The 27891-nt window shown below is 35.8% G+C and overlaps 1 protein-coding gene across 1 annotated transcript in view; it reads left to right on the top strand.

Moving 5' to 3' along the window:
- The window catches only part of MAP3K19 (mitogen-activated protein kinase kinase kinase 19), a 58455-nt gene that overhangs the window by 5497 nt on the left and 25067 nt on the right, over window positions 1-27891 (top strand). The window contains exons 3-11 of the mRNA XM_051990632.1: window positions 1384-1538; window positions 5377-5492; window positions 9213-9328; window positions 14736-14832; window positions 18158-18242; window positions 22611-22680; window positions 22966-23099; window positions 23924-24232; window positions 25118-25296. Coding sequence (XP_051846592.1) covers window positions 1384-1538; window positions 5377-5492; window positions 9213-9328; window positions 14736-14832; window positions 18158-18242; window positions 22611-22680; window positions 22966-23099; window positions 23924-24232; window positions 25118-25296 — 1261 coding nt within the window. The remainder of the gene's footprint in view (window positions 1-1383; window positions 1539-5376; window positions 5493-9212; window positions 9329-14735; window positions 14833-18157; window positions 18243-22610; window positions 22681-22965; window positions 23100-23923; window positions 24233-25117; window positions 25297-27891) is intronic.

Here is a 27891-nt window from a genome sequence, read left to right as displayed (position 1 = left end):
CTACAATTTTTTTTTTGGCTGAGACAATTGGGGTTAAATGACTTGTCCAGGGTCACACAGTGAGGAAGTGTTAAGTGTCTGAGGCCAGAGTTGAATTCAGGTCCTCCTGACTTCAGGACTGGTGCTTTATCTACTGGACCATCTAGCTGCCCCTAAACTACAATTTTTTAAAAGAAAATGTTCCTCATTCTGTTCTATCTAAACTTGTCCCCATGGTCTGCAGTTAAAGGAATTCACTAACTACTATTGATAATCTCATCCTACTCACATTACCCACAACTTTTGGTATTTATGTGTAGTTATGACCTGTTTATCCTCAAAACCTGGTCACATCCAACATATGTTTCATCTATTCCTATTCCCTAGCTGTTGAGCACCAATGCAGGAAATCAAGAAACCAAGCTGATTTCAGTTGCTATAAATATATGATACTTAACTTCAATTGGATCTTTGTTCATATTTTGACAATTTTTTTGCCTCTACTCATTGACTACCTACATCATTTCTCAGAGTGACTTTTTTTTAACAGAACATTTCCTCTCTTTTCAAGCCCCTAATTGCAACGTTCAAATCCTATCCCCAAACCCATCCTTGACTGTATTACAATATCTTAGATTCTGAGATTTAGAAGGGCCTGGAGCATACAGATTTATTCCATGCACAGCTTGATTTAGCTTCATTGCTTCTTGTCCTAGATCTCCCCTTCCAATATCTTGACTGTTGACTGTGTGATCTAAGAATGAATTAAGGAGAGGATGGAACTAAGTGATGGGTGATGAGACTCCAAAAGGGGAGCTTGAAGAATAGCCAAGATAAATTTTGCTATCTCTTTGTGAAGTTGATCTGTGCAAGTGAGGGGGGTAGGGTGGGAGTTGGATGATAGATACAGGAAGATAGCAGAGCCAAAGAAATGCTTTTTTAAAACAATGGTGATTTCATTGTGTTTTAAAGAAGATGGAAATGAGAGATTGAAGATGCCTTTTAGATGAAAACATGGATCAAGCAATTAGGTAATTAGGTAATTAAGTAATTAGGGAAGATCTATTGATCGAGAACATCAACGAAGGATTGGCTTTCAAGGATAAGTATTTTTCAAGTCCCCTCTACATTCAAGTCATCCTGCTATGTCTGCAGTTACAAAAATGATAACAAAAAAGTTTCTTAGAAATTTACATTATCCTGGTGGGTTACCAGGGCCTGTATCAAGAGACAAGACATTATTTCCTTTAACATGTGAAGAATGGAAGACAGATGTTAAAAGAAAAATATATTTGAAGTCAATATAAAAAATAGAATCTATCCAAGAAAGCAGTCAGCATATGAATGAACAAGGAGGGAGAATAAGAATGACAAAAAAATTTGAAAGCGTTTTCTTTTCTTAAGGCATCAGAAAAATCCCTGGATATAAATTTCCCAAATCAACATGGATTGACCCCTCTGATGCTGGCAGTGAGAGATGTTGACCTCTTTGAAAGCCTTGATATGTTAACAGACTATAGACCCATAGAACTTCTTTCAGAACTTCTCAAGCATAATGCGTGAGTATGAGTCTTACTAATTAAATGTTAAAGAAGCTAAAGAATGATTTGTAAATTTAGGAACTCAATTGTTTAGATTAAATAAAGAAAACCATTTCTTCATGTTAATGTGGGATTATAGATTAAGCAATAGAAAGAACTTTCAATTTTGTTCAATCCTTCCATTTTATGGATGAGGAAACTGAGATTAGCAATAATTGAGTGACTTGCCTAAGATCACATAGGTAGTAAGTGATAAAGATAGGATTTGAAATCAGGCTGTGATTTACTATCCAGTGGGATTTCAGGGACAGAGAGATGGTACAATGGACTTGTGAAGAAGATCCTAGTTCAAATTTAGCTTCAGATACTTACTATCTGGCAAGTCACTTAATCACTTTGTGCCTCAGTTTCCCCAGCTATAAAAACGGGGATGATAACAATAGCATCTATCTCCCAGGTAAATAAATAAATGTTTACTTATTACAATTTTTATTTATTGACTACCTCCTAGGGTAGTTGTGAGGTTAAAATGAGACAATGTTTATAAAGCATTTTGCAAACTTTCAAGCACTCTATAAGGCTTATTATTATTATTATTACCATTTCCTTTCTCCAGCACGCAAGTCATTACATATATCTGAAGTTTAGCTATTAAATTTCTATCACTTTTCATTATTATTGTGGGATACAAATGATTTGCAATTTTTGCAACTTTCAGCTTGCCACTAATTAACTTAAGGGATGTTGTTGAATTGTCCAAACTTTAATTCCCTTACATTTAAGAATTAAAATATGCTTTTAGGAGGATTACTGCATAAAACTAAAGAGTAATAGGATATTGCAATTATAGAACTTTGAGAATCACCAGAATATTAAATAACCTCTCAAGTCCATTCAACAAGCAAATTTTCAGCACCCATCATGTGTCAGGCACACCTCTAGATTCTGGGGATATTAAGACAAAAATAAAAGTTCTTTTTATTGTTGTTGTTCTATATCTTGGGTTTCCTGCCCTCATACAATTGGCAACACAAATTTCTTTTTGAAATTAAGCTAATTTGTTTCTAACTCCTGTTGTCTCAAAACAAAGCAGTATAAATTTCCTACTCTAAAATTTGAGACCCTCCACAATCAAGTCCATTTCATACCATTCATCTCTTTCCATGAAGTAACAGATCCAGAATTCATCTCTTCTCCCCATCTTTCAAGTCTTTACATTCTGGCCCAGCTGGATTACTAGCTGATTCTTTCATGTGACTTTCCATCTTCCACCTCTGCTTATCCATACAATGCCCAATGCCTAAAATGCCCCCCAATTTCTGCTTTCACATTCTGATCTTCTTTCAAGCCCCAGTTCAGTTTCTACTTTTTACTTGAAGCTTTTTCAGATTTCCCCATTTGTCAGTTCTCGCTCCCTAATCAGTTTAACTTTTATTTTCCTCTCTTTGTACTGTGTTCCTCAGTTGGATGCAAGCTTCTTGTAGTCAGAGATGGTATTTTTAGAACCTACTATAGTAGCTTAATGGATGTACATTAAGTAATCTGTCTGTCCCTATGCCACAAATGGAGGAATGGAGTCATCAGCTTTAATGTCCATCCCTCCCTTCATATTTCTGTCTTGTAAAGTGTCTCCCTCTTTCAAGGTAGAACTCGGGTACCACCTCTTGCAGTTAACCTTCCCTCATCTCCTGAGCTTCATGGATCCCTCTTCCTTCAAGTTGCACCCAACTCATTAAGATCTCTTTCTTTTGCTACTATTTATATAGTGCCTATTTTGTGCCAGGCACTGTGCTAAGCACTTTACGAATATTATTTCATTCAATCTTCACAACAACACTGGAAGAAAGATGCTATTGCTATTGCTATTTTACAGACAGGAAAGTAAGGTAAAGAGCTGGGAAGTGTATGAAGCTGGATTTGAACCCAGCCCTCCCTGCTTCTAAGCTTAGTGCTCAATCCATTGGGCCACCAAGTTACACTAATCTATAATAGAGCTCTCTCTATTATACATTTTCTGCTCTCTCCTCCTTGAGGGCAAAGGACTTGCCTTCTTTGGACTTCCCTTCTCCCTGCCCATACACAGGGCCTTGTATGTAGTATGTACTTTAAAAATGTTTGAAAAACATTTGAAAAAAAGCTTTGTTGAATTGAATAATTGAACAACTAGTTCACGATTCTTAGGGCTCATTTGGAATGAGAGTAGTTTTACAGCTAACAAGAGTACTATCCAATTTTTCTAGACAGCTGAACAACAATTTAAAAAATCAATTCATAGTTTGACAGAATAAAGCGGCAGTATAAGTATCACTACTCCCATTTTACAGTTATGCATCTGAATATACAAGGTAGAATTGGGTTTATTCTGAAGTTTAAACCTAGACAGGATGATGGGGTAATTGGGATCAAGTGACTTGCCCAGGGTCACACAGTTAGGAAGTGTTGTGTCTAAGGTTAGATTTGAACTCAGGTTCTCCTGAATCCAGGGCTGGTACTGTAGCCACTACGCAATCCAGCTGCACCCCTCCCCTCCTTTTAAAAAATGTTTTAAAATAATTCTAGTGTGTAGAATACCTGAGGAAAAGAGGTTGATAGAAAGTTAGCTAAGTAGAATAGACCCAGGCTGGGGAATGCTCTGCATATTAGGAGAAGAAATTTGGACTATATCTGATAAGAACTGAGAAATTTTTTTTAAGTGCTTGAGAAAGGAAATGATGAAATCAAAGTTGTAAACTAGAAAGATAAATCTGGCAACAATGAGTCAGATAGATAGGAGGAAATAGAGAATTGAAGTAAGGAGAGTGGTTAAGAGGTTACTAATTCCAGAGGAGACTACTGAGGACCTGAAGTAGAAATGGTAGGAAGGAGGTAAATATGGTATTACAGGGATATAATTAATAGTTCTTAGTAATTGAATGGATGTGATGCTGTAGAAAGAAGACAACGATGACTTGGATGCCTTTATCAGAAAATGGGAAGTCTGGAAAAGGAATGATTTTCTTTGCTTTTTTTTTTTTTTTTTTTTTAACTAAAGCTTTTTATTTTTCAAGATATATGCGTGGACAGTTCTTCAACATTAGCCCTTGCAAAACCTTGTGTTTCAATTCCCCCCTACCCTTACTTTATGCTCTCCCCTAAATGGCAAGTAGTCCAGTGTAAGTTAAACAGGATAGAAATATGTTAAATCCAATATATACATACATATTTATGCAATTATTGTGCTACACAAGAAAAATCAATCAAAACAATAAAAAAAGAGAGAAGCAAAATAAAATGCAAGCAAACAACAACAAAAAGAGTGAAAATGCTATGTTGTGAACCACATTCAGTTCTTTCTTTGAATGTAGATGGCTCTCTTCTTCATTGAACAATTGGAACTGGTTTGAATCTCATTGTTGAAGAGAGCCTCGCCCATCAGAATTGATCGTTGTATAATCTTGTTGCCCTGTACGGTGATCTCCTGGTTCTGCTCTTTTCACTTAGGATCAGTTCATCTAAGTCTCTCCAGTCTCTCTGAAATCATCCTGCTGATTATTTCTTACAGAACAATAATATTCCATAACATTCATATACCATAATTTATTCAGCCATTCTCCAATTGATGGGCATGCACTCAGTTTCCAGTTTCTAGCCACTACAAAAAGGGCTGCCACAAACATTTTTGCACATATGAGTCCCTTTCCCAAAAGGAATGATTTTCAGAGGAAATATAATTCAATATTATTAGTACCCTGAAAAGTATATTTTGAAATGCTTGATTATTTTTGGCAAATTGAAATTGTCCTGTAAAAAATAATTCTGGAATAACTTTCTTTCATTAAAATTAACTGAATAATCTTTGTTGTTTTTCTCTCTCTAGAGATCCCAAGCTCTGTGATGTCAATGGAAAATCAGCAATGCATTATGTATCACAAATAAAAAGTTCAAAGAAGCAACAATTACTAGACATACTGATGAATTCTTTACCCAGACCAGGTAAGCATTCTCTTTTATGTTAACTTAAAAAAAGAAATCTGTTTAAAATTTTTATGAACTTTTGTCACATATCTAATTATTTTAATACATCAAATAATACCAATGGATTTTTATTGAATATCTATTATATGCCAGATGTTGTGGTGAGCTATGATAAATACAGAAAAACACAGATATGGTCCTTATTCTCAAGGGCAATAACATTGGAGAGACAACAAATAAATAATATGAAAAACGGCATTTACAGCTTTTGGAGCACAGTTTGTCCCCACTTTGGAAATTGGTGCATCTGCTGAGTTCTTTATCATGTCTTTATCTCTGAATCCCTTGAGTAATAAAGTTTAGACGTTGAAAGCTTATTCTGTCCATACCCTGACCTCTAGCCTTGAAAAGAATCGGATACCTTGGTCAGTTTTGCAAGGAGAAACTGTTTGTTTGTAGAAACAGCATGATAATAGTTTTCTCAATGCTAAATTATCCCTGCAATATTGTCAATAAATCCAACTTCATACTAATAATTTAATTTGGGCATATATTGTTCTAGCCTCTTATGACATTGTCTGAAGTTCTCTTTGATTTATTCTTCCGTGATTTTGTGATAGCAATAGTATTTGACTCCTAGAAGGAATTTCGTGGAGTTCCTTCTTTCTCAATTTTTGAAAACTGTTTATTTATTTATCATAGGGATTATTTTGTTTTTATGCATTTTTAAAAATTTAATTGTAAATCTGGTTCAGGTGTTGTTTCCCTCCTTGCTCACTCCATTCTCTCTCCCCATCTTTATAGGAGTATAGGATAATAGGACAAACCACACAGGACTAGCAGTATCTGAGAAGATGAGTCTCTCTGTTTTGCCCCAACTTCTTAGACCCTTCAGCAATTCCTCCTTACATTTAGGTCTTCTGACCCACATTTCCAAGTTCCTATGATAACCTTCCTCTTGCTGAAGTGCTTTGTATAGATCACTGATAACAAACTTTTTGAAGTTCTTTTAGAGATCTTATTCTCTGCCCACTATGGATGATGGGAGTTGGGAGGCTAACAGGAATAGGTTTTTATGTAAAAGTCTGTTTTTACCTAGGGCTTGTTGGAGTGAAGGTGAAGATTGTTTAAATTGATAATTTTTATTATTCCCTTTGCTTGCATAAAGTTTTGCTGGGAGATTTCTGTATGAAGAAGATTTTATTTTATATTTTTAAACAAGCCACTGCAACAGAGAAGAAAAAAAAATTATCTGTATTCAGAGCAAAAGAAAAGCTCAGCAAGAGGAAGAACTACCCCCATTAGACTAATTATTTTAGAAAAAGAACATCCTTGATAGTCTGGATGTTTTTTACATCTTCAATTCAATAAACATTTTTAAAGTATCTACTGAGTGCCAGGTACTCAGTAAGTAGAAAAAGCTGGGAAGTACAGATCCTGCCCTCTATAAAGAAAAGCTTTGAGAAGAATTTAGTGCTCTACCTTTCTGTTCTCTAATCATATGGGAGATTCCATTAGCTAAATTGTCTGTGACATCTCATAGGGAGGAGAATGGTCCCCTTTAAATTTCTGCATCCTAGAGCAAAGCCCTATTTGCCTTTTCTTAGTTCCAGCTCTATTATCCATCCTTTAAAATGTAACTTATGTCTTGCTTTTTTCATACCTCCCATAATTTTTCCCTAGCCCCCTCTGATCTTGCTATTTTTTGAACTCCTGACGAGAGGAGCCTGAAACTGAAGAAAGTCTCCTTAAATCCTGGCCTCTGTGAAAGACGGGGCTAGATGGAAACAGCTTCATTCTGTTATCCTGAGAGAGGGCACCACTCCCATTGATAACACTCACTACTGATTAAGCTCCCTACTGAGGGACACTCATTCAATTCCAAGATTCCCTATTCTGATTCCAGCTCAAACTGTACCCAACCCCCATCAAGAGCTGCTAGCCTTGGCTTCTATTATAAAATGAGCCAACTTGGGGCTCAGTTCTTGCAGAGGACCTAACATGCCAAGGAACCTCTCCCTGGCATAGCAGCACCCCTCTGCCTGCTGAAATGATATTCTCTTTCAGCATTACCCCCTCTTTATCTTTTTCACCTATTTCTCTAATAAGACTTTATACTTCTCTGTTGGGATTTCTTTGCTAGAAACTCTCTCTCTGCCAGGACTTCTCCACTAGAAACTTTATACTTCTCTGCCAGGACCTTGCCACCAAGGGATTCAGTTTTTCTGTTCATGCATAGGAAAGGCTGACTTCCCAATGCCAATAATAAACTTCTTTCACCAGTCTAGCTTTTCAGGTTCGTAAATCCCTTTACAAAGGACCTCTGCATTGCCAGAAGGAAGTTCCCACAACTCTCTGCCCTATGCCGAATCCCAAGGGGATTGAGGGGAGTCAACCCTCTTCATTTGGTTCCCTGAACCCCGAACCTGCCACTCTAACCTCATCATCAATCGGGAACCTGGAAATCTAGACCTCATCCCTCCTATAACACTTATAGTTAATAGTACTTTTTTACTTTAGCACTTAATTACTCTCTTTCTCTCTCTCTCTCTCTCTCTCTCTCTCTCTCACTCTTTCTCTCTCTCTCTCTCTCTCTCTCTCTCTTCTCTCTCTCTCTCTCTTTCTCTCTCTCCCCCCTCTAAATAGCTTTTTATTTACAAGTTATATGCATGGGTAATTTTTCAGCATTGACAATTGCCAAACCTTTTGTTCCAATTTTTCCCCTCTTCCCCCCCCCCCCAGATGGCAGGTTGACCAATACATGTTAAGTATGTTAAAGTATAAATTAAATACAATATAAGCATACATGTCCATACAGTTATTTTGCTGTACAAAAAGAACCAGACTCTGAAATAGTGTACAATTAGCCTGTGAAGGAAATCAAAAATGCAGGCGGATAAAAGTATAGGGATTGGGGATTCTATGTAGTGGTTCATAGTCATCTCCCAGAGTTCTTTCACTGGGTGTAGCCGGTTCAGTTCATTCCTGCTTCATTGGAAATGATTTGGTTCATCTCATTGCTGAAGAGGGCCACATCCATCAGAATTGATCATCATATAGTATTGTTGTTGAAGTATATAATGATCTCCTGGTCCTGCTCATTTCACTCAGCATCAGTTCATGTAAGTCTCTCCAGGCCTTTCTGAAATCATCCTGTTGGTCATTTCTTATAGAACAATAACATTCCATAATAATATATGGAACAATAATATTCCATAACATTTAATTATGCTTTCTCTTGAACTGTCATCTAATTATTTGAAGCTTATTTATCCTGTCTCACTGACATCTAATTATTTGAAGTTTATTTATCCTGTCTCTTTAACTGATTGTAAGTTACTTGCTGGCAAAAAAATAAAATAAAATCATATATTCCACTTGAGCTGTGTTTCTTTCTTCAAAGAGCTTCATATAGAACGGGAGTCTAGCTTGATGTGCAAGAACTAATTTTTTTAGGTGGCATAGTAAATAGAGAGCTGAGCTTGGATTTAGGGAGAACAGGGTTTGGGGGAAACCTGCCTGTGTATTAGAGAATTCTGGTATGTGGATGCTACAGATCTTTCAAGCTCCTAGACTTGTTGATCACCCTTCAAGAAGGACTATGGGAAAATGGTGTTGATTTAACTGTAAGAAATGCCTTCTATGAGGCTGCTAGAGACATTGAACATTTTTTAAATAAAACATTAAAAATAAATAAAAATGTAAAATGTTAATGTTGTTTTTTTTGTTTTTTGGCAGAACAACATCCTGAATCCTTGCTTGACATTTGTTACTATGCAGATCCTTCTGAATCTGAGATGGTGATGACTGCCAAAAGCCAAAACATCATCTTGCAAAGCATTAGCAGCAGCGAGGTAGGGTGTTGAACCAAAAAAAATCCATAATTGAGCTAATTTAAATGTATATAGAAAAGCACATTGGAGATTGGATCCCAAAGCTGAATACATAAGGAAAGGTTCCTAACAATTCAGCAGAGGAGAAACTAATCTGAGCTACAATTAAAACACTTGGAAAGAAATCAAAGCTTTTGGGGTTCAGTTCCAGATCATTAATTATTGTTTGTTTTAATAAGTCAGATCTCTATGCCTAAAAATTCATATGGTCCATTTTCCAAGTGAGGATGCTGAATCAAATGAATGTTAAAGAATAATAATGTAGTGTCTCGGTGTGCTCTTATGAAAATAGTACAACAAACATTCTCAAATTGTCAGTCATAAAATTCAACCTGGCCATTATTGGAGTATCAGCTTTCAGCTCCTTCCCCATCATTCCCTACCCAAAACTTCAGGCATACATGGCTCTGGTATTTACCTTCTCCCAAATGCATCTTCTATAATTTCTCTCCTTACTAGCAGGGCTGCCCTATTGGAACAGACCAATTGGGTCCTGGGAGGGCAGCTATTCCCATACTGTTGTTCCTTCTTCATTCTAGAAGAAGACATAACATCAGGAAGGGGTTTTCTTGACTTGCAAGTGAATTGAATTCTAGTAAGGCAGAGTAGGTGTGAAGTCATTAGTTTCGCTCTTTCCTCCAGGGTCTCTGAAGCAAGGCAGCCTGGTGATGGCCTCAGGATACAGTGGGAGACCCTGGCCTTTTGGACCTAAGGTTTTTCCTAGGTCTCAGTGAGTGATTAAAGATGGCCCAGTTTACCTTCACAAAAGAATGAGTCTGGAACGGAAAAACTCTCAGTTTCTGCCATTTTTGATTTCTTGAAATATAGCTTAGATAAAGCCCATTGGGATTCAAATGAAACTGCTCTAGGCCTTTTAAAATGCAAACCACTATCTCTCATTGATTGGCCAACAATAGGTTTCTGCCCAAATCTCTAGCTCATTTTGAGGGCTGACTGTGGAGTGTAAACAGCAATTGTTTTTGTTCTGCCTTGGTGAAGACCCGTGATGCTGGGTTCCTAAAGTAATAGGAAACCTTGGCCTTTTTAAGCTAGAGTCTTTCCCAGGCCTTAGTTTGTCTGTGCCCAGTGATTAAAGGCTAGGTACAAATTGAAGTAAAAGATGACCTAGTTTGCCTTCATAAAAGAATCCTTCTAGGAGGGGAACACCCCCAGAATGTCTGGCCGGGATTTGACCAAAATTAAAAAAAAAATTACAGCTGTCTTTAAACATTTTAACACAATACTTAAAAGATTATATTCACAAAGCATTTAAAAGTTTTTAAATAGCTTGTGTGAGTCTGATTCCCATAAATTGGATTAGTTTATCGGATTTTCTTTTGTAAATACTAATAATTATATTTCAAAATAATAGTTTTTGGTCTCATTTTTGGGCACAAGATTTCATAGTAGACAGTAAAATATGTATGATTTCATTTTTTCAATATTGCTCTAAGGGGAAATGAAAGTCAGGCATGGGTATCAAATGATCAAATAAAAACACATTTACTTTTCCAAAAGGTTCATCTGACAAAAAGCTGACCTGGTGAGGTCACAAAATTTGCATCTAAAAGGAAACCTTTGATCCCATGACAATCCTTTTAAATGCTTAGAACCTCAAATTGAAGTCTAAATCATTAAAAAATTTAGGATAAAATTTTTACCATTAAATTACCATAATCCAGTGAAAATGTAGATTTACTAAGGTTAAATGAATTACTGATTAAGGCCATAGGTTAAGAGTTTGCCAGATAATGGTAGACTTTTTAAAGTATAGTGAAAGAACAAGGTAGTGATTTGAGGGTATATGGAACAGAAGGAATTAGAATCAAGAGATTGAGGTCCTAACTGCAGTCTATTCACTAACATTTTGACCTTGATCAAACCTAATCTTTCACAAGGATATTGTGAGGATCAAATTAAAGAATAGATATAAAATGTTTTTTAAAATAAACATATAATATTATTACAATTAAACCCTTATAATTAAAAGACTAGTTTTGTTTTTTTTTTAATTTCAGGACACATTGAATATTATTTCTTTATACTTTATGACATAATTAAATCCATTAATTTCATTTTAGAATCAGAGAAGTTGGGAATTTCTGAAATAGAATGGACCTTAGGGGTTTTCTAGTTTTACTTGTATAAGTATGAAAAACCTACAACATCCTCCATAACCTTTGCTTAATGATTATCTCTAGAGATGGCTTATTTTTCTTTTGCATAGCTGTGTTTGTTAGGAAGTTTTTCCTTTTAGTAGCCCTAAATTTGTCTTTTTTTTTTTTTTTTTCATTGTGGGTATTCTCCCTTTATTAAAACAGATTTCAATCTGTTAGTTGATGGTCTTGCTTTGGCCAAAGGTATTCATCACCTGTAGATGAACCTCCTGTTGATGAGCCTCTTGGAATTTAATTGGGTTGCTCTTTAGATGAAAGACAAATTTTTCATTCCTGAACTCTTGCACTTGAAGCCTTTCCTGTTTTCCATAACTGAATTTAAAACAAAGAAAGGAAACATTCATAAACTCTGCTCATAGGAATTACTAGATGAAACATCAAAACCTTGGGAAAGGGGTGGGGTGCAGGAAGTTTACTATTTGAAGGGACTCTGGCAGAAAATACCATCTAGACAGGGCAGTGACTTTTATGAGGCTTCTCCCTTTAAGGCTAGCAGAGACTAGAAAAGCATCTTGACTCTGGAAACTTTTATGGAATCACTTTAATTACTACATGGAACAATTGTGCTTCTAAGAGTTTAGAGGAGTTAAGACAGTGCTAATTTCACTAATAGCAATCTTTCAAAGGAGTTTTACTAATGGGAAAAATATCATTAAGAAAATATTCCTTCTTTAGAAGGGCTCAGAGTACTTACTATATACAATGCTTCTCGTGTTAATCTTGTTTTTCATGAATCTCATTAGTCTTATTTTTTCATTTCGTATGAGAGACAATGTTGTACAGTAGATAAAGCACCATCTCAGACCCTAAGACCTAGATTCAAATTGGGCTCTGACACTTACAAAGTGCCCCTGAACTTAACTCATGGTGTTTCAGGCATCTTTTTAAGATTCTAAAATACAGAGAAGGTGCTGATGTGCTTTGGTGGAAGGAGTTTGATATACTGATGAAACCATAATTTCAGTTCTAATCTTCCTTTGTTAGGCTTGCAGTATCAAACTCAATAGAAATAGGGGCCACTAAACAGTATGTAAAAATCCCAACTTATTGGATATTGACTTAGAAAACCACATGGTAATATTACCTATTTCATTACTGTGTTTTTACTTATTTTATTAAATATTTCCCAATTAAATTTTAATCTGTTTCCACATTGAAAATGTTGTTTGATACTTCTGTGTAAGAGATTAAATCTGAATTCCCAAGAAATTATGTGATTGTTTTTTTTTTGGTCAGATATTAAATTATACTTAAATCTGTAATTGGGAAACTGTCTACAGCTAATAACCTTTATCTAACCAAGGTCTTTGATACTATCAATTGTATAAACATATAGAAAATTATATCAAAATTTGCCCAGATTGTCAGTATTACATGTTGATTTAACAATGGCATGCTTGCTTGGATTCTGGGTAATGGACCATGTTCTCATGCTTTCCTAGTCACCAATGGAGTGAAACAAGGCTTCATGATTGCTCCCATGCTTTTTACCATGAGGTTTTCAGCCATGTTGTCAAATGTCTTCAATGAGGTTGAAAATGGAATCAAAATAAGTTACTGCACTGATGGCAAAATCTACAATTTAATAAGGCTACAAGCCAAGACTAAAGAGGAGGGCATGCTGGTGCATGATTTTTTGTTTGCCAATGATTGTGTACTTAATTCAGACTCTGGCAATGAGATGCAACAAAGTATGGATCAATCCTCTGCTGCCTTTGCTAATTCACAACAAGAAAACCCAATTAGTCAGCACTGATCACAGCAAATGCAGAAGTTTTGAACGCTATGGATAAGTTCACTTACTTTGGCAATATATTTTGAAGGGAGTTCACACCAATAATGTATTGACTAAGGCATTGCCAGAGCTAGTTCATTGTTTGGGAGGCTCAGAAAGAAAGTGTGGGAGAGAAGAGGTATTAGACTGACCACCAAACTGAAGGTCAACAGAGCCATTGTGCTGACCTCACTGTTGTGTGCCTGTGAACCAGAATAGCCTAGCAGCACCATGCCAGGAAAGTGAATCGTCTTGGGAAGATCCTGAAGATCACCTGGGCAGGACAAGGTACCAGACACGGGGGTCCTTTCTCAAACTAAACCGCCAAGCGTCCCACCTTTACTAGAGAGTGCAGCTCTGTTGGGCTGGCCATGTTGTTTGGATGCTAAAGTGTACTTGCCAAAAAAGACTATTTTATGGAGCATTCACACAGGGCAAGTGCTCACAAGGTGGTCAGAAAAGGGATACAAGGACATGCTCAAGATCTCTCTTAGGAACTTTGAAACTGATTGTGTGACATGGGGGACACTGATACAGGACTGCCCAGCATGGGTGCTCTCATCAGAGAAGGGGCGTGCTCTACGAGCAAAGCAGAATTGAAGTAGCTCAAAAAAAAGGAGATGTGAATAGCTTTGAAGAATCCACCCCAAATGTTCCCATGGACTGTTTGTGCTCGACCTTTGGAAGAGCATCCCAAGCGCATCTGATCAGCTACAACACTGTAACAACTCTTAACAGTGACGTCAATGGACCATTACCACCAGTCATAGGTCTGAAGCTACCAGAGCAAATAAATATATTATTTCTATAATATAAATATAGCTGTCTAGGGAAGGGGGGGAAGTTGGGAGGGAGGGAGAAAAAAAAGGTAAATGTTGAAAACTATATCTGCATGTATTTAGGGGAAAAAAGCTATTATTAAAAAAGAAATGTAACTATGAGGTCAGAAGATAAGGCAAGAGGAGGGAAATTGCTAACTAAAAAATTTAGAAGTGCTTTCTGGAGATGGTGATTTAAAAAAATGCAACAAAACTGACCCTTCTGAATTTCTCCCTGAAAGAGGCAAATGAATTTCATAGGATTACCCACTTAACTCTCACTCATGGCAGTTAAGCAGCCCCATATGTAGAGGAAATGAAATAGAAAATACTAATTGCTATGTGCCTGGATGATTTTAACAATGATACTATTTCTTGCTTATGTGATTGTACCACAGCTAGTAGTTAACTATTTGCTCCAGGATAGTTGGATCCTTGACCGCTATTGTATCATTGAATCTATAGTATCTACTCAAATTTGAAAGTTCAGTCCAGAGAAAAATCTATAAATTCCTCTTATGTGGTAAAAGTTTAAAAAAAAAAAAAAGAAGAAAAATGTAAGTAAAGCTTTTTTCCCTTTCTTTAAAACAAATTTTCAGGAGTCTGACTATGATGAAGATTTTAGTCATTCTACATGGAGCAGTGAAGATGAAAGCCCACATGAGGATGTACAGGATTATGGAAATAAGACAAAAGGTACACTGTTTAGGGGATCATAGATATAGAGGGACAACCAGATGGTAAAGGTTATCTAACCCCTTCATTTTCTGGCTGAGTTTGCCTGAGGTCAAACAGGTAGTCAGGATTTGAAGGTAGACTCAATGTCTAGAACTTTCAATTACTCATATTATATTTGATCCATACTCACATCCATGGAAAACCAGTGTATCTTTTTCCTGCTTCTCTTCCCACAAATGAGATCTTTCCTTTTATCCTTCCCTTTATTTCATCTCATGTCTATTCAGGCAGTAATTCTTTGTTCTGTTTCTCTTATGTCCCATCACAAATGCTAGTTTGTTTGTTTTTTCAATTCTAATCCTTCAATGTACTCTTGTGATTTTTTCCTAGTAGAATGCAAATCGTTATCTTATTCATTTATCTTTTTGATTATTTTTCTTGGGCCATTTCCAAATGTACCATGTTCACTCTAATACTCAAAAAATTTAGCACAATTCACAAACTATAACCTCTATTTTTTTTTTTTACCATCACTTCATCTATTAAATATCTTGAATGCTATTTATTCTGGATACTTCAGATTCTTCTCAGAACATCTTTCTTCTGCTCTGTTATTTCAGACAAGTTGCTTCCACTAATGTCCCCCCAAGGCATACATTTTTATGTGGATTCTTTCCTATTTTTGACTTATTCATTCAGTATCTCCTTCATCACTTTCACTTGGCCTGGGCATGCCCAAGTGCAATAATTAAGTTAGGTCAATTTAAAACCATTAGAGTCATTTGTTTTGAAAATAATTAAATAGATTAAAGAAATCCCCTGAATAAGCAAAATTATAACTTTCAAAACCAAGTTCTCAAAGCTTGAATATCTTGAAAGAACTTCAATTTCGAGGAACAAGGGATTAATTACCCAATTGAGAGATAATATTTATATCATCAATAGCTCCCTTTTCAATATATTGATACTTCATTTGGTTTTCAGTAGGTAAATTGTCACATAATGTAAAAAATGTCTTCACAAAGTCTTTGAATTTTTATGTTTTAAAGATTTCAAATTTTTATCTTTTCCTTTTTTCACTGAGGCAATTGGGATTAAGTGACTTGCCCAAGGTCACACAGCTAGGACGGGTTAAGAGTCTGAGGTCAGTTTTGAACTTAGGTCCTCCTGACTTCAGGGCTGGTGCTCCATCCACCTATCTTTTAAACTTTAATAAGAGAAAAGCCCTTCAAATTTGACAGATTCCTATGAATCTTGTACCCCTCTTGATTTGAAAATACTCCCAGGTATTTTTTCCCTTACCCTCCTATCTCATGCCTTGACAAAATTTCTGTCACTGCCTCCTCTATATCCAAATTCTTTGGCCTCTTTCTTGTTTATATTTTTTCTATTACCTTGTTTTTTGTTTTTTGTTTTTGGATGTACTGATCCAGCTCCTCTCTTTTGCTTTAGTTTTCCCTACAGAAATTTTCTGAGTACCAGTTGATATATAAGTTAAAAATGAATAAATGAATTCTTACTGTGTGTTGACTTATCTCAATACATAACAGTGAATAGTCTATGAATTACTAGTATTGAAACTTAGTATTATGAGTCTGGACATTTATTTTATCTTATTTTTATTCTGAATTTCAGAGAATATTTAAAAAAGAAAAAAAATTACTATATGCAAACAATAAAAAAGGTTTATATGTGAAACTAAAAATCTTTATTATGTATAGCTTGTCTTTTTAAGAAGTACATAATATTTTTAATGTTACTTTAAGGTTGTTCTGCTTATTGGTTTCCTTCAGAACTTCTGTGCATTAAAAAATTTCTTGGTGATTCTTTTTTCTTTATTTTCTTTTTTTTTTTCCTTTGACAACACTACTGGTAGTTCTTTCCTCACCAAATAAGGAAAACAAAAACAAAAACAAAAACAAAAAAACATGATCCTTTTAACAAATAAGGATAATCAAGTAAAACAAATTCATACATTTGCTATGTTCAAAAATGCATGTTTCAGAGAATGAACATTTCAAATTGGCTGTCCAAGAGACACCTCAAATTCAACAAACTAAAACAAAATTAGTGATCTTTCTCTCAAAATCAAAATCCACTTTCACACTTTCCTATTTCTGTCAAAAGTAACACCACTTTTCCAGTTTCCCAGATTTGTAACCTTTCATTATTTTGAACTGCTCACTCCCTTCTTTCCATATATCCATTCAGTTGCCAATTGATGCATTTTCTATTTCTATTTATATATTTTCTCTATAATTACCTCCTATTTAACGATTTTATTTTTATTCAATTCTATTTTTATTTTGTAGTTAACTTATAATTTTATATATATTCTATGTATACTGACATATGTACTTGCTGTTTCCTCTCTTTAAAAAAAATTTTTTTTTGCTTTTTCCTTTCATAGAATGTAAACTTTTTGAGAGAGAGTTTAAAATCCCTCTCAATTTAGAGGGTACCCACTGTGACAAAATTATAGATGCTTGAAGTACAATATTTAGTGAATTCATATTAATTCATGTTATTTTATTAATAGATTTAATGTAAACTGTTGGAAAGGCAAAAAACTTGATTTTTCCATAGTAATGCTATTATTAGATAAAGGTTTCTTTTGTGTTGTGAAATGTTAGAAATATTGGAATAACAATGAGAAAGGTAAAAACTAGGTAAGGCTTTTTTATGACACCATCTTATCACAACCTGTTATAATTGTTTTAATTTAAAAAAAACAATACCTCCCTTCACTATTTGACTCTAAGGAAAAAAATTCCCTTTGGAAATGACCTATTAATTTTTTAAAAATACTTTGTTCAATGTAAGTGTTCAGATAAAATGAGGATGGTGGTACATACCAATAGTTCTGAGGAGGCTGAGGATGGTGGATCTCTTGAGTTTTCAAATTTGAATTGCAGTGAGGCTAAAATCTAATGATTTGCCAATATGGCAAATCAAGAGAGAATGTATTTGGAGTTGATTAAGTGACTGAGATTTAGAAACAAATCTGAAGGCTGAAACACAAATCAAAATTTAAAAAATAATTTTCATATCCTGAGTAAACTCTCCATAAATAATAGGGGTTTTTTAGAAAACTGAAAATAGTTTAACATCTTCAGGACTTGGAAATTCCCTTTATTTTCTAGTCTAGCACCAATTCTGAAGAGGATCCTTCAAGACATCTAGAATGTATAACATAACCAGGATTTTTCTTTAAATCAACTGTATATTGGTTCAGAGTGCTTGTTTAATGACAATACTATTTTGATATTTGAAGACTAATTTGCATAATCAAGATTATAATATTTTCCTATATTTTCCCCCCATTGTTATTATGTTTCTGTAGGTGATGAAATTATTATTACTTTTCAAAGAGAAGACAGCAGTCCCAAACAAATGAGCAAAGTTGACAATGATTTTGAAGTACACAAGTAAGGAATATTTTTTGTAGTGTTACATGGAATTTGCTAATCACTTGCTATAATGATAGTTTCATTTCATGTCAAGTTGAATTTCTAGTTGTCCAATATATGATATTAAATTTAGTATTCCCATGGTATTAATTCCAAATCTTCCTTCACTTCAAGCTGATACTCTCCCCACCCTCCTCAGCAGATAATCTCTTTTCCTTTACGATTCATAAAGCTTGTTCTCTATCATCCTCTATTCCTTCCCCTTTTTTTTTTCAAACATAAGGTAAGCCTTGTTCTTTCAAAATATTTTTTGTTATTGTTTCGTTGTTTTTCAGGTGTATCTGACTCTTCATGACCCATTTTGGGGTTTTCATGGCAAAGACATTGGAGTGGTTGGTCATTTCCTTCTTCAGCTCATTTTACAGACGAGGAAACTGAGGCAAACAGGTTTAAATGACTTGCCTACAATTTCACAGCCAGTTCAGTGTCTGAGGTCAGATTTAAATTCAGGTCCTTCTGACTCCAGGCCCCGAGCTCTATTCACTGAACCTTCTGCCCCATTTTAAAACATCTAACCAATTCATTTGTGCTCTTGATATCATCTCTTTTTGTATTCTCTCATCTCTTCTTATCCTCAGGCTACAATTCTATGTCCTACTTCCCTTTCATGTGGTCCTCTTTATGACCACATTTTTGAAAGTCATAATCTATACTTCTCACCTCTACTTTCTCACTATCCAGGCTCTCATTAATACCCTACAATCTGATTTCCTACTAGTTATCTCAAACTGCTCATTCTAGGGTCCCTGATGATTTCTTGATTATCAAATCAAAATGTCCACATTTCTCTCTGGCCCCAATCCAGCCCCAACAGTATCTAATACTGTTAAGTATTTCTCCCTTGATAACTTCTCTGATCTGCTCTTTTGAGTCTTCTTCATTGTTGCTCTTTCTACTCCCCATTTTTCTTGGGGGTACCATACCCCTCCTTGTCACCCAGAATCAAAAACCTCAGAATTGTCCTTCATCCTTTCCTTACACTGATCTTGGTCCTTTTCTCTATCCTATGCTACCCTTACATCCTATCATTGGCCAAAACCTATTGATTTTACCTCTATAACTTGAAATTCAGGATCCACTAAATGTCGCTCCAATTTACTTTTCCAACCTCATTTCATTGTGATTCCTTTATCATATTTTACATGCCATTAAAATTTGACTCCTTGTTGTTTCCTGGCCTCGTGCTGCTCTTCTCTATTCTTATACCTTTCTGCATATAATCCCCCACTCTTCAGAGGATTCCATGCTTATTTCTACTAGTTGATATTTTGTTTATTTATGCCAATTGACATTTTCCTTATTCTTTTATAAATTTCTTATGTATTTATTTTAAACATTCTTTTCTTTTTAAATTTTAAGTTCTAAATTCTCTCCTTCCCATATACCTGCACTTGCACCCACTGAAAAGGCAAGCAATATGATATCCACCCTACATGTGAAATCATGCAAAAATATATTTCCATATTAGCCATATTTCCCCCAAAAGCAAGAAAAACAAAGTGAGAAAATTATATTTCAATTTTCACTTGGAGTTCATCAGTTTTCTCTCTCGTGGTGAAGCGAATTTTTCATTTTGAGTTCTTTGGAATTGTCTTGGATCATTATATTGATCAGAGTAGCAGAATTCTTCATAGTGGGTCATTGTTACAATATTGCTGTTACTGTGTACATTGATTTCCTGGTTCTTCTCACTTCATATTACTTCAGTTCATATAGGTCTTGCCATGTTTTTCTGAAACCACTCTCCTCCTCATTCATCATTTCTCACAGCATAATAAAACTTCATCATAGTCATATGTCACAGTTTGTTTAGCCATTCTTCAATTGATGAGCATCTCCTCAATTTCCAATTCTTTGCTACTACAAGAAGAGCTGCTATAATTAGTTTGGACATATAAATCATTTTCCTTTGACATCTTGGAGCCTAGTTTTATATCCCTTTGGACCTAGTTCCAAATTGTTCTCCAAAATATTGGGCTAGTTCACAACTCACCAAGAATTCATTACTGCACCTATTTTTTCCCATCTCCTTTCCAGCATTCATCCCGTGTGAGGTAGTTCTTCAGAATTGCTTTAATTTGCCCTTCTATAATCAATAGTGATCTAGAACATTTGTATGTCCATAGATAACTTTGATTTCTTCTTAAAACTGCCCATTTATATCCTTTGGCCATTTATCAATTGGAGAATGACTTTTATTATTTTTAAATATTAAGGTCTTTATCAAAAAAGCTTCATGTAAAATTTTTTGATAGTATGTCATTATCTGGGGTCCCTTTAAAAAAAATTATTTTCCTTGATTATTCCTTTTAATTAGATCTATTTTTGCTTTTACTTAGTCTGAGTTCATGATAGCTCTTTATGCCTTTTTTAGTTTAATTGAAGCATGTTAGATTCTTTTCCAGGTACTTATTTTAACTCTATGTATCTCTTTCTATTTCAAGTATGTCTCTTGTAAATAATATTTTTGAATTCTGATTTCTCATCCATTCTGCTTTCCACTTTCATTTCACAAATGGGCACATCCTATTCACATTCACATTTATGATTATTATATTTTTTACTACATCCCATTTTCTTTTCTCTCTCTCCTGTCTTTACTCATAAGTCTACTTACCTTATTCTGTTCTCCCCATTATCACTTCCTTTCCTTTTTCTTATCCCTTTCCTTTCTTATTTTTCTGTTGGGCAAGTTACATTTCTATAAATAACTGAGTATGTGTGTGTGTGTACACCTATCCCCCATATCCACAATCCCTCCATATTATATTTATATGTATATACATATATGTGTGTGTGTGTATATATATATATATGATATATAATATATATTCCCTCTTTTAACCAGTTCTGATGAGAGTGAGGTTCAAACATTGCCTATCATTCCATTCCCATTTCCCTTTTCACTGTAAAAATTCTCTTTGCACATCTCTTTTATGTGAGAAAATTTCCCTAATCTACCTTTCCCTTCCCTTTTTTTTTTAGGGTATCCTCTTTTTCTCTCCCCTTCACTCAAACATATTTGACTCATTCTTGTACCCTCTTTCTATGTGGGAAATTAATAGGGGTTTTAATAGTCCTGTTAATGTTAAAATTCTTAGGAGTTGTTTGTATTGTTTTCTCATGTAGGAATTTTAAAAGTTTAATTTTTTTGAGACACATGGTTATTCTTTTACATTTATGTTCCCCCCTGAGGTAATTGGGCTTAAGTGACTTGCCCAGGGTCACACAGCTAGTACATTTACTTTTCTATGCTTCTCTTGAGTCTTGTGTTTGAATGGCAAATTGTCTATTCGGCTCTGGTCTTTTCATCAGGAATGCTTTGCAAATCATCTATTTCATTAACCATCCATGTTTTCCCCTGAAAGATTTGCTGGTTAGGCTAGTCTTGTTTATAATCCTAGCTATTTAACTTCTGGAATATTACATTCCAAGTCCTCTGATCTTTTAATGTAGAGGCTGATAAATTTTGTTTTACTCTGCCTGGGACTTGGTGGATTCTTTCAATTTCTATCTTGCCCTCTGATACTGGTGCATTTTTCCTTAATAATTTCTTGAAATATGATGTCTAAGCTTTTACTTTGTTCATGGCTTTGGGTACTTCAATCATTCTTTAATTATCTCTTAATTTATATTCCAGATCAGTTGTTTTTCCAGTGAGATATTTCACATCTTCTATTTTAAAAATTCTTATGACTTTATTTTATTGTTTCTTGATGTCTCATGAAGTCATTAGTTTCCATTTGCCCAATTCTAATTTTTAAGTGTTTTCTTCAGTGAGATTGTGTACCTCTTTTTTTTTTTTTATTTGGCCAATTCTGTTTTTTAAGGAGTTATTTTCTTCAGTGAATTTTTATACCTCTTTTTTCATTTGGCCTATTCTGCTTATTAAGGAATTCTTCTCTTTGGTAAATTTTTGTGCCTCTTTTTTTCCATTAGGCTAATTCTTTTTTTTGAGGTGTTATTTTCTTCAGTATGTCTCTCTGCCTTTAAAAAAAACACCAAGCTATTAACTATCTTTTCATAATTTTCTTATATTGCCCTCATTTCCTTTCCTAATTTTTTTCTATACCACTCTTATCACTTTCTTTAATTCTTCTAGGAATTTGTTTTTGGACTTGGGTCCAATTAGCATTTTTCTTTGATGCTTTCTTTGTAGTTTCTCTTCTCCCTCTTCCCCCCCACCCCCATTGTTGTCTTCTTCTGGGTTTATGTCTTGGTCTTCCCTGCCACCATATCAGCTTTTTGTGGAATTCTTTTGTTATTATTGTTGTTGTTTACTCAAATTTTCCGGTATTTTTCTTGATTTTGACTTTTACCTTAAAGTTGGGCTTGGGGAGGCACTGTCCGAAGTTTCAGGCTTTTTGATGCTACTGTTTTCACAGCCAGTTCTGGGGTCTGCATGTGTTGGTGCTTCCAAGATATGTGATGCTGGGAGAGATGAGCTCTCTGCACTTTTGTTCTGTACTTTGATCCTTACTCAGGAAGGGATCCTGATCTCCTGCAGCTACAAGCATCAGCAAAAAAGTGACCAGGGCTTCTGCTCCCTTGTGACCCACCCCCAGAACTTTCTCCATGCTGCAACTACAACCCAGAAATGCATGTGGCCAATAGAGTTGCCAGTCAGTGATAGCTGTACCTAATGTCAGCGGAAGGATCCCTGTCATCTCTTTTTGACCAGTTGTCCAACCTGCTTCCTGGGCTGAGAGATCCTGCAGCTACTCCTGTGACCATAGCCATCGCCTGTGTGGATTCTGAACGAGCCTCTCTCCTGGTGTCCCAGACATATCCTGCAGACTTCCCAAATGCTCTTAGGCTAGAAAAATATCTATCACTGAATTTTTGTTGGGGGTGGCTCCAAATTTGATTTGAGGCCCTGAGATTTCATCTGGGTTGTCTCTAACTTGCTATCTTAGCTGACTTTAAATCTTGAAGACTATGTTAAACTCCATCTCTTTCTTGAAATCTTTTATGATCCTCTCAAGTAAGAGTGATCTTTCCCTCCCTGAATCTTGCAGTGAAGTTATTCATTTCCCTATTATATTTTGAGCACTGGAGACAGTTCCATTTTCAACTTCAAAGGTAGCTAGTGGCCAGAGGGCAGAACTCAGGCCTGGAGTCAGTAAGACAAGGTCAGCTCTAGCCTCAGACACTTTCTAGCTGTGTGACTTTGGGCAAGTCCCTTAATTTCTATTAAGCCTCAATTGCCTCAGCTGTAAAAGGACAATAATGTACCACTTCTTCAGATTGCTTTTAGAATTAAATGAGATAATGTTTCTAAAATGTGTTTATCATGGGTCTGGCACATAGTAGGTGCTATATAAATACTTATTCCTGCTTCTCCTTCTCCTTTACATTTCAGGTGCCTAGCACTTTGCAGTGTACACAGCAAGCACTGGATAAATGTTAGTAGGATTGAATTGAGTCTATTTTCTAGCCAAGGTGGGCTTTGGAACACATCATTGTTCACTTCCAGGCCAGTCCAACCCAGATGTGTTTCCCATCTTACCAATTAGTTACCTGGCCTTTATGATAGATTTCTGAGTTTAAAAAATAGCATTTTTTGCTATTACATGCTATTACAGAAGACCGGGAAGGTGAGGAAACAAGTTCTGAATGAGGTTTTTTTTCCCTCTTAGTCAGACAACATCAATGCACAAAAAGTGGGCAAGCGAACGATCTCTTTCTCTTCCAAATGAAACTGAGATGGTGGAATTTAAAATCAGGCAACAGACTCTATTCCCTTTCCTTCTCAAGAAAGAGGAAAGCTTAAAAGAGCTTCCTGGTGCTGACCTGGATTTTCCGGTGCCAAAACATTGCTCAGAACCTAATGTTTCCCAGTCTGTGATGGGTAAGAACACCTTCGGGGTGACGAAGGAGAGTTTTCGACACACTAAATCTGATGGTGAGTTTAATGATAGACTCATTCCAAATGTTTTCTTGATAACGTGACAAATGAATTTACTTTCTGTGAATAATATGCCACTTAAGTCTAAGTAGCCTAGACATTTTTTACAAATATTGTGCCATGGATTTTTCTGAATGATCTTTTAAAATATTTCAACTAAATCTAGCATGAGGGGTAGCTAGGCCCTCCTGGGCCACTGCCACAGGGCCTGTCAACCTGTACTGATGCCTCTACTTTATTTTCCATTTCCCAGTGCTCTGGGAGTAGTCTGATTTCTCAATGGAGAAATAATATCCTCAATTTTCATATTCGAAACAGGAAATTGTTTCTAAAAGAATTGCTAGTTTTAGAAATGTTCTAAAGGTTTTTCCCAGCAAAGGGAAAGTTTATTTTTTTTTCATAATTGTAACTTTTTATTGACAGAACCCATTACTGGGTAACTTTTTACATTATCCCTTGCACTCACTTCTGTTCTGACTTTTCCCCTCCCTCCCTTCACCCACTCCCCCAGATGACAAGCAGTCCTATACATGATAAATAGGTCACAGTATATCCTAGATACAATATATGTGTGCAGAACCGAACATTCTCTTGTTGCACAGGAAGAATCAGATTCAGAAGGTAAAAATAACCCGGGAAGAAAAACAAAAATGCAAACAGTTTACATTCATTTCCCAGTGTTGCAAAGGGAAAGTTTAAATAAACAATTATATGTCAGGTATGAGACAGAAAAGGGAATGCTAAGCAATAAAAAAAATCACTAAATGATTAAAACAGGATATAGTATTTATCATTACTATTGAAATCAGTTAGAAGGCTAATATTCAAGCTTTGTTGAGATCTAAGCAGGTTTTTTGCAAAGTTGTTAATTAGCCAGTTCACATTTCATTTCCACTGAGCACAGAGTTAATTAAACACAAAACAGATTTTTCCTTCTGGGGGCTTCCATTTCTGAAGCCAATGTTTCTGGAAGCACCGATCCAATCTTGTTACCATATCTGGAACCATTCTGGAAGACACTGTATTATCAGCACTTGCAAGCCTTCCAGAGCATTACCATGTTCAAAAGGCCTATATTGGAAGAAAGGAAACACAAAAGGAAAGGCAAGACAGCCAGGGTCCTCTGATAGAAGCCCAGATAATTTAGTCCCTTCTTCTAGAAATGAGTGAGGACCTGTTTTGTCATTTTGATGGGGTAGGGAAGGACTTTTTCTTTCTCCATCCCATAATTGGAGACTTATCTTGTCCTCAAAGTGCTTCCATCCTGTCAGCTGGAAGCAGTCGTTTCTGTTTGCTGTGCATCCGGCACTATACTTTTCTGAACCAGTAACTAATGGAGGGACTCAACCCAGTGATGAGAAATGCTTAAATAGAAACAGAGAATACCTGCACATTTTCCATAGGGTGGGGATGGAGGTGGAGATATATATACCATACATAACAATTTTATCTTCCTTATAATTTTTTTATTTTTTAAATTATTATTATAGCATGGCTAATTTTTCGACACTGACCCTTGCAAAACCTTCTGTTCCAAATTTTCCCCTCCTTCCTCCCATCCCTTCTCCTAGATGGCAAGTAGTCCAATACATGTTAAAATATATGTTAAATCCATATTGTAAAATTTTTAATGGATCTATGAGTTTATCAATGTGAGTATTCTCAAATAATTCAAATTATGGTTATCCATCGCTGTTCATCTTATGTGACTTTTGCCAATGCCTTCCAAAAATTTTATCCTAATAGGGCAGAAGCAATTGACTGAGAAAGAACAAGGAAGCCGGCTAAGACCTCCTTTGCACCTTCTTTTGTTTTCTCAATATTGTGAGGATACGAGTGAAGGACATGAACTGTCAGTTGGTTATCCCTCACTCTTGTCCTGTCATTGATCAGCCTATTTCTTTTCTGATCTTAAGGATTTTTAACTATGCTATTCACAGTTTCATAGCAACGCATGAATCATGTATCATCTAGATGTAATAAAAGAGCCAGGTGCTTTTTTATGCCAACAGTACATATAGTCCTAATACAGAGTGTAGTCATACTATTCCATGTATCATAGCCTTAGGTAGTTTTTCCAAATCCATAGTATTTATATTTAGCTAATATAGTAAAATCCACATTTTATAGACAGGCACATGATGTTAGGACCCACAATCTTGTTAGGTACAGAGGCATTGTGAAAAGTTAAATTGGGAAATGTAAGTGACATAAAATTAAAAAATATCAATAATTTTTTTCTAAAAAAAGACTTCCAGCAGTTTAAGCGCTCTGCCAGCCACATGAGACTCTTTCTTGACAGAGCCAAGAAAGGGTAATATAAATGCAGACACACAGGGAAAACCAAGCAGATAACCAGCCTCCCAGGAGCTACTTTGCTCTTTGACAAAAAGGTCTCCTTTGTTCTTCCTCCTTCCAAATAAATCAACTCTGCCATATAAGGACCAATTTCAGAAATACCAGTCACCAGACACTTTGGCTGTCTTTGTTAAGTCAGAAGAAAGCTTGGCAGACCGCACCCATGACCTGGCTAGTGTTTTCTGTGACAATGAGGAGAAGGAAACACAAATAAAAAGAATTGGTTGAGATATATAATTAACTTGACTTTTTTTTTTAACCTGAGTTTCTTCATTTCATATAAAATTCTCCTGGTTCTAAGTTGCTGCATGGCAAATAGTTTTCCACTTTGTCTCAGTCCTTGCAAGGATGGGCACTCGAGATGCACAGTACAAATCCAATCTGACTTGACCCTTTCTCTCCTCCCAGCTTAGGACCCTGCCTCTTCAGACCCACAGACCCTTCCCTTCCTTTGTCTGGAGATTTATCTAATCAGTTACATATATTGACTCTGACTATATTGGCCTCAGTTTCCTCACCTGTAAAATAAGCTGGAGAAGGAACTGGCAAACCATTTCAGTATCTTTGCTAAGGAAACTCCAGATGAGTTCATGAAGAGCTGGACACAATTGAAAGACTGAGGAACAACAAACTGAGGCCCAAATAGGTCACGTGGCTTGCAGAAAGCAAAGTATGTGGCAGAGCCAGGATTTGAATCCAATCTTCTGGCACTAAATCCTTTTGTGATAGGAAGTAGTCTTGGGGCTTTTGTGGTTGATGGATGGATGGAGAGCATAGCTCTTGTTTCTAGCTCCTAAGAGAGTACCTAGTGACTTAGAACATAAAGCATAATAACAATGCAGATGGTTCATGGAGAAATCCCTGATCTCTGTCCTTTATCTGAGAGTACCTGTTGAACTGAACTCTATCTCATGAAAAACAGCATACCCTGTTGAATAATGTGGAGAGGTTCTTTTAGGAATTCCAAAGACCTTTAACACCTACCTTGATCTAATATTGCAAACTTTTAGATTTAAAAGGAGAGAAAGCATTATAGTAGATAGATTGCCAGTTTTCTTTCACATCCCAAATTAATCTTGTCATGGGCTCGGCCTTAGAGAACATCTTAAGATATTTGGCCATGTCTATATATGTGATGAATTAGCCTAAGTGGAGGTAGCCACCATCTCTCCAATGTGTTTACTTTGAATCCTGCTTTTGAATTCAGAGCTTGTGTCTAAGTTTATGGCCTTTCTGTAGGGCTGTCCATCAATATTTAACAGTCAATTTTTTTGGGGGGGTAATTTTTAGAGTTGGGGGGGTGACTCTTGAACTCAAACTTCCAAATCACCAGATATTGGG

The sequence above is a fragment of the Antechinus flavipes genome, chromosome 3, assembly GCF_016432865.1.
Source record: "Antechinus flavipes isolate AdamAnt ecotype Samford, QLD, Australia chromosome 3, AdamAnt_v2, whole genome shotgun sequence".
Classification (NCBI taxonomy): Eukaryota; Metazoa; Chordata; class Mammalia; order Dasyuromorphia; family Dasyuridae; genus Antechinus; species Antechinus flavipes.
Note: the sequence above shows the minus strand (reverse complement) of the source record. Positions and strands in the feature narration are given on the sequence as shown.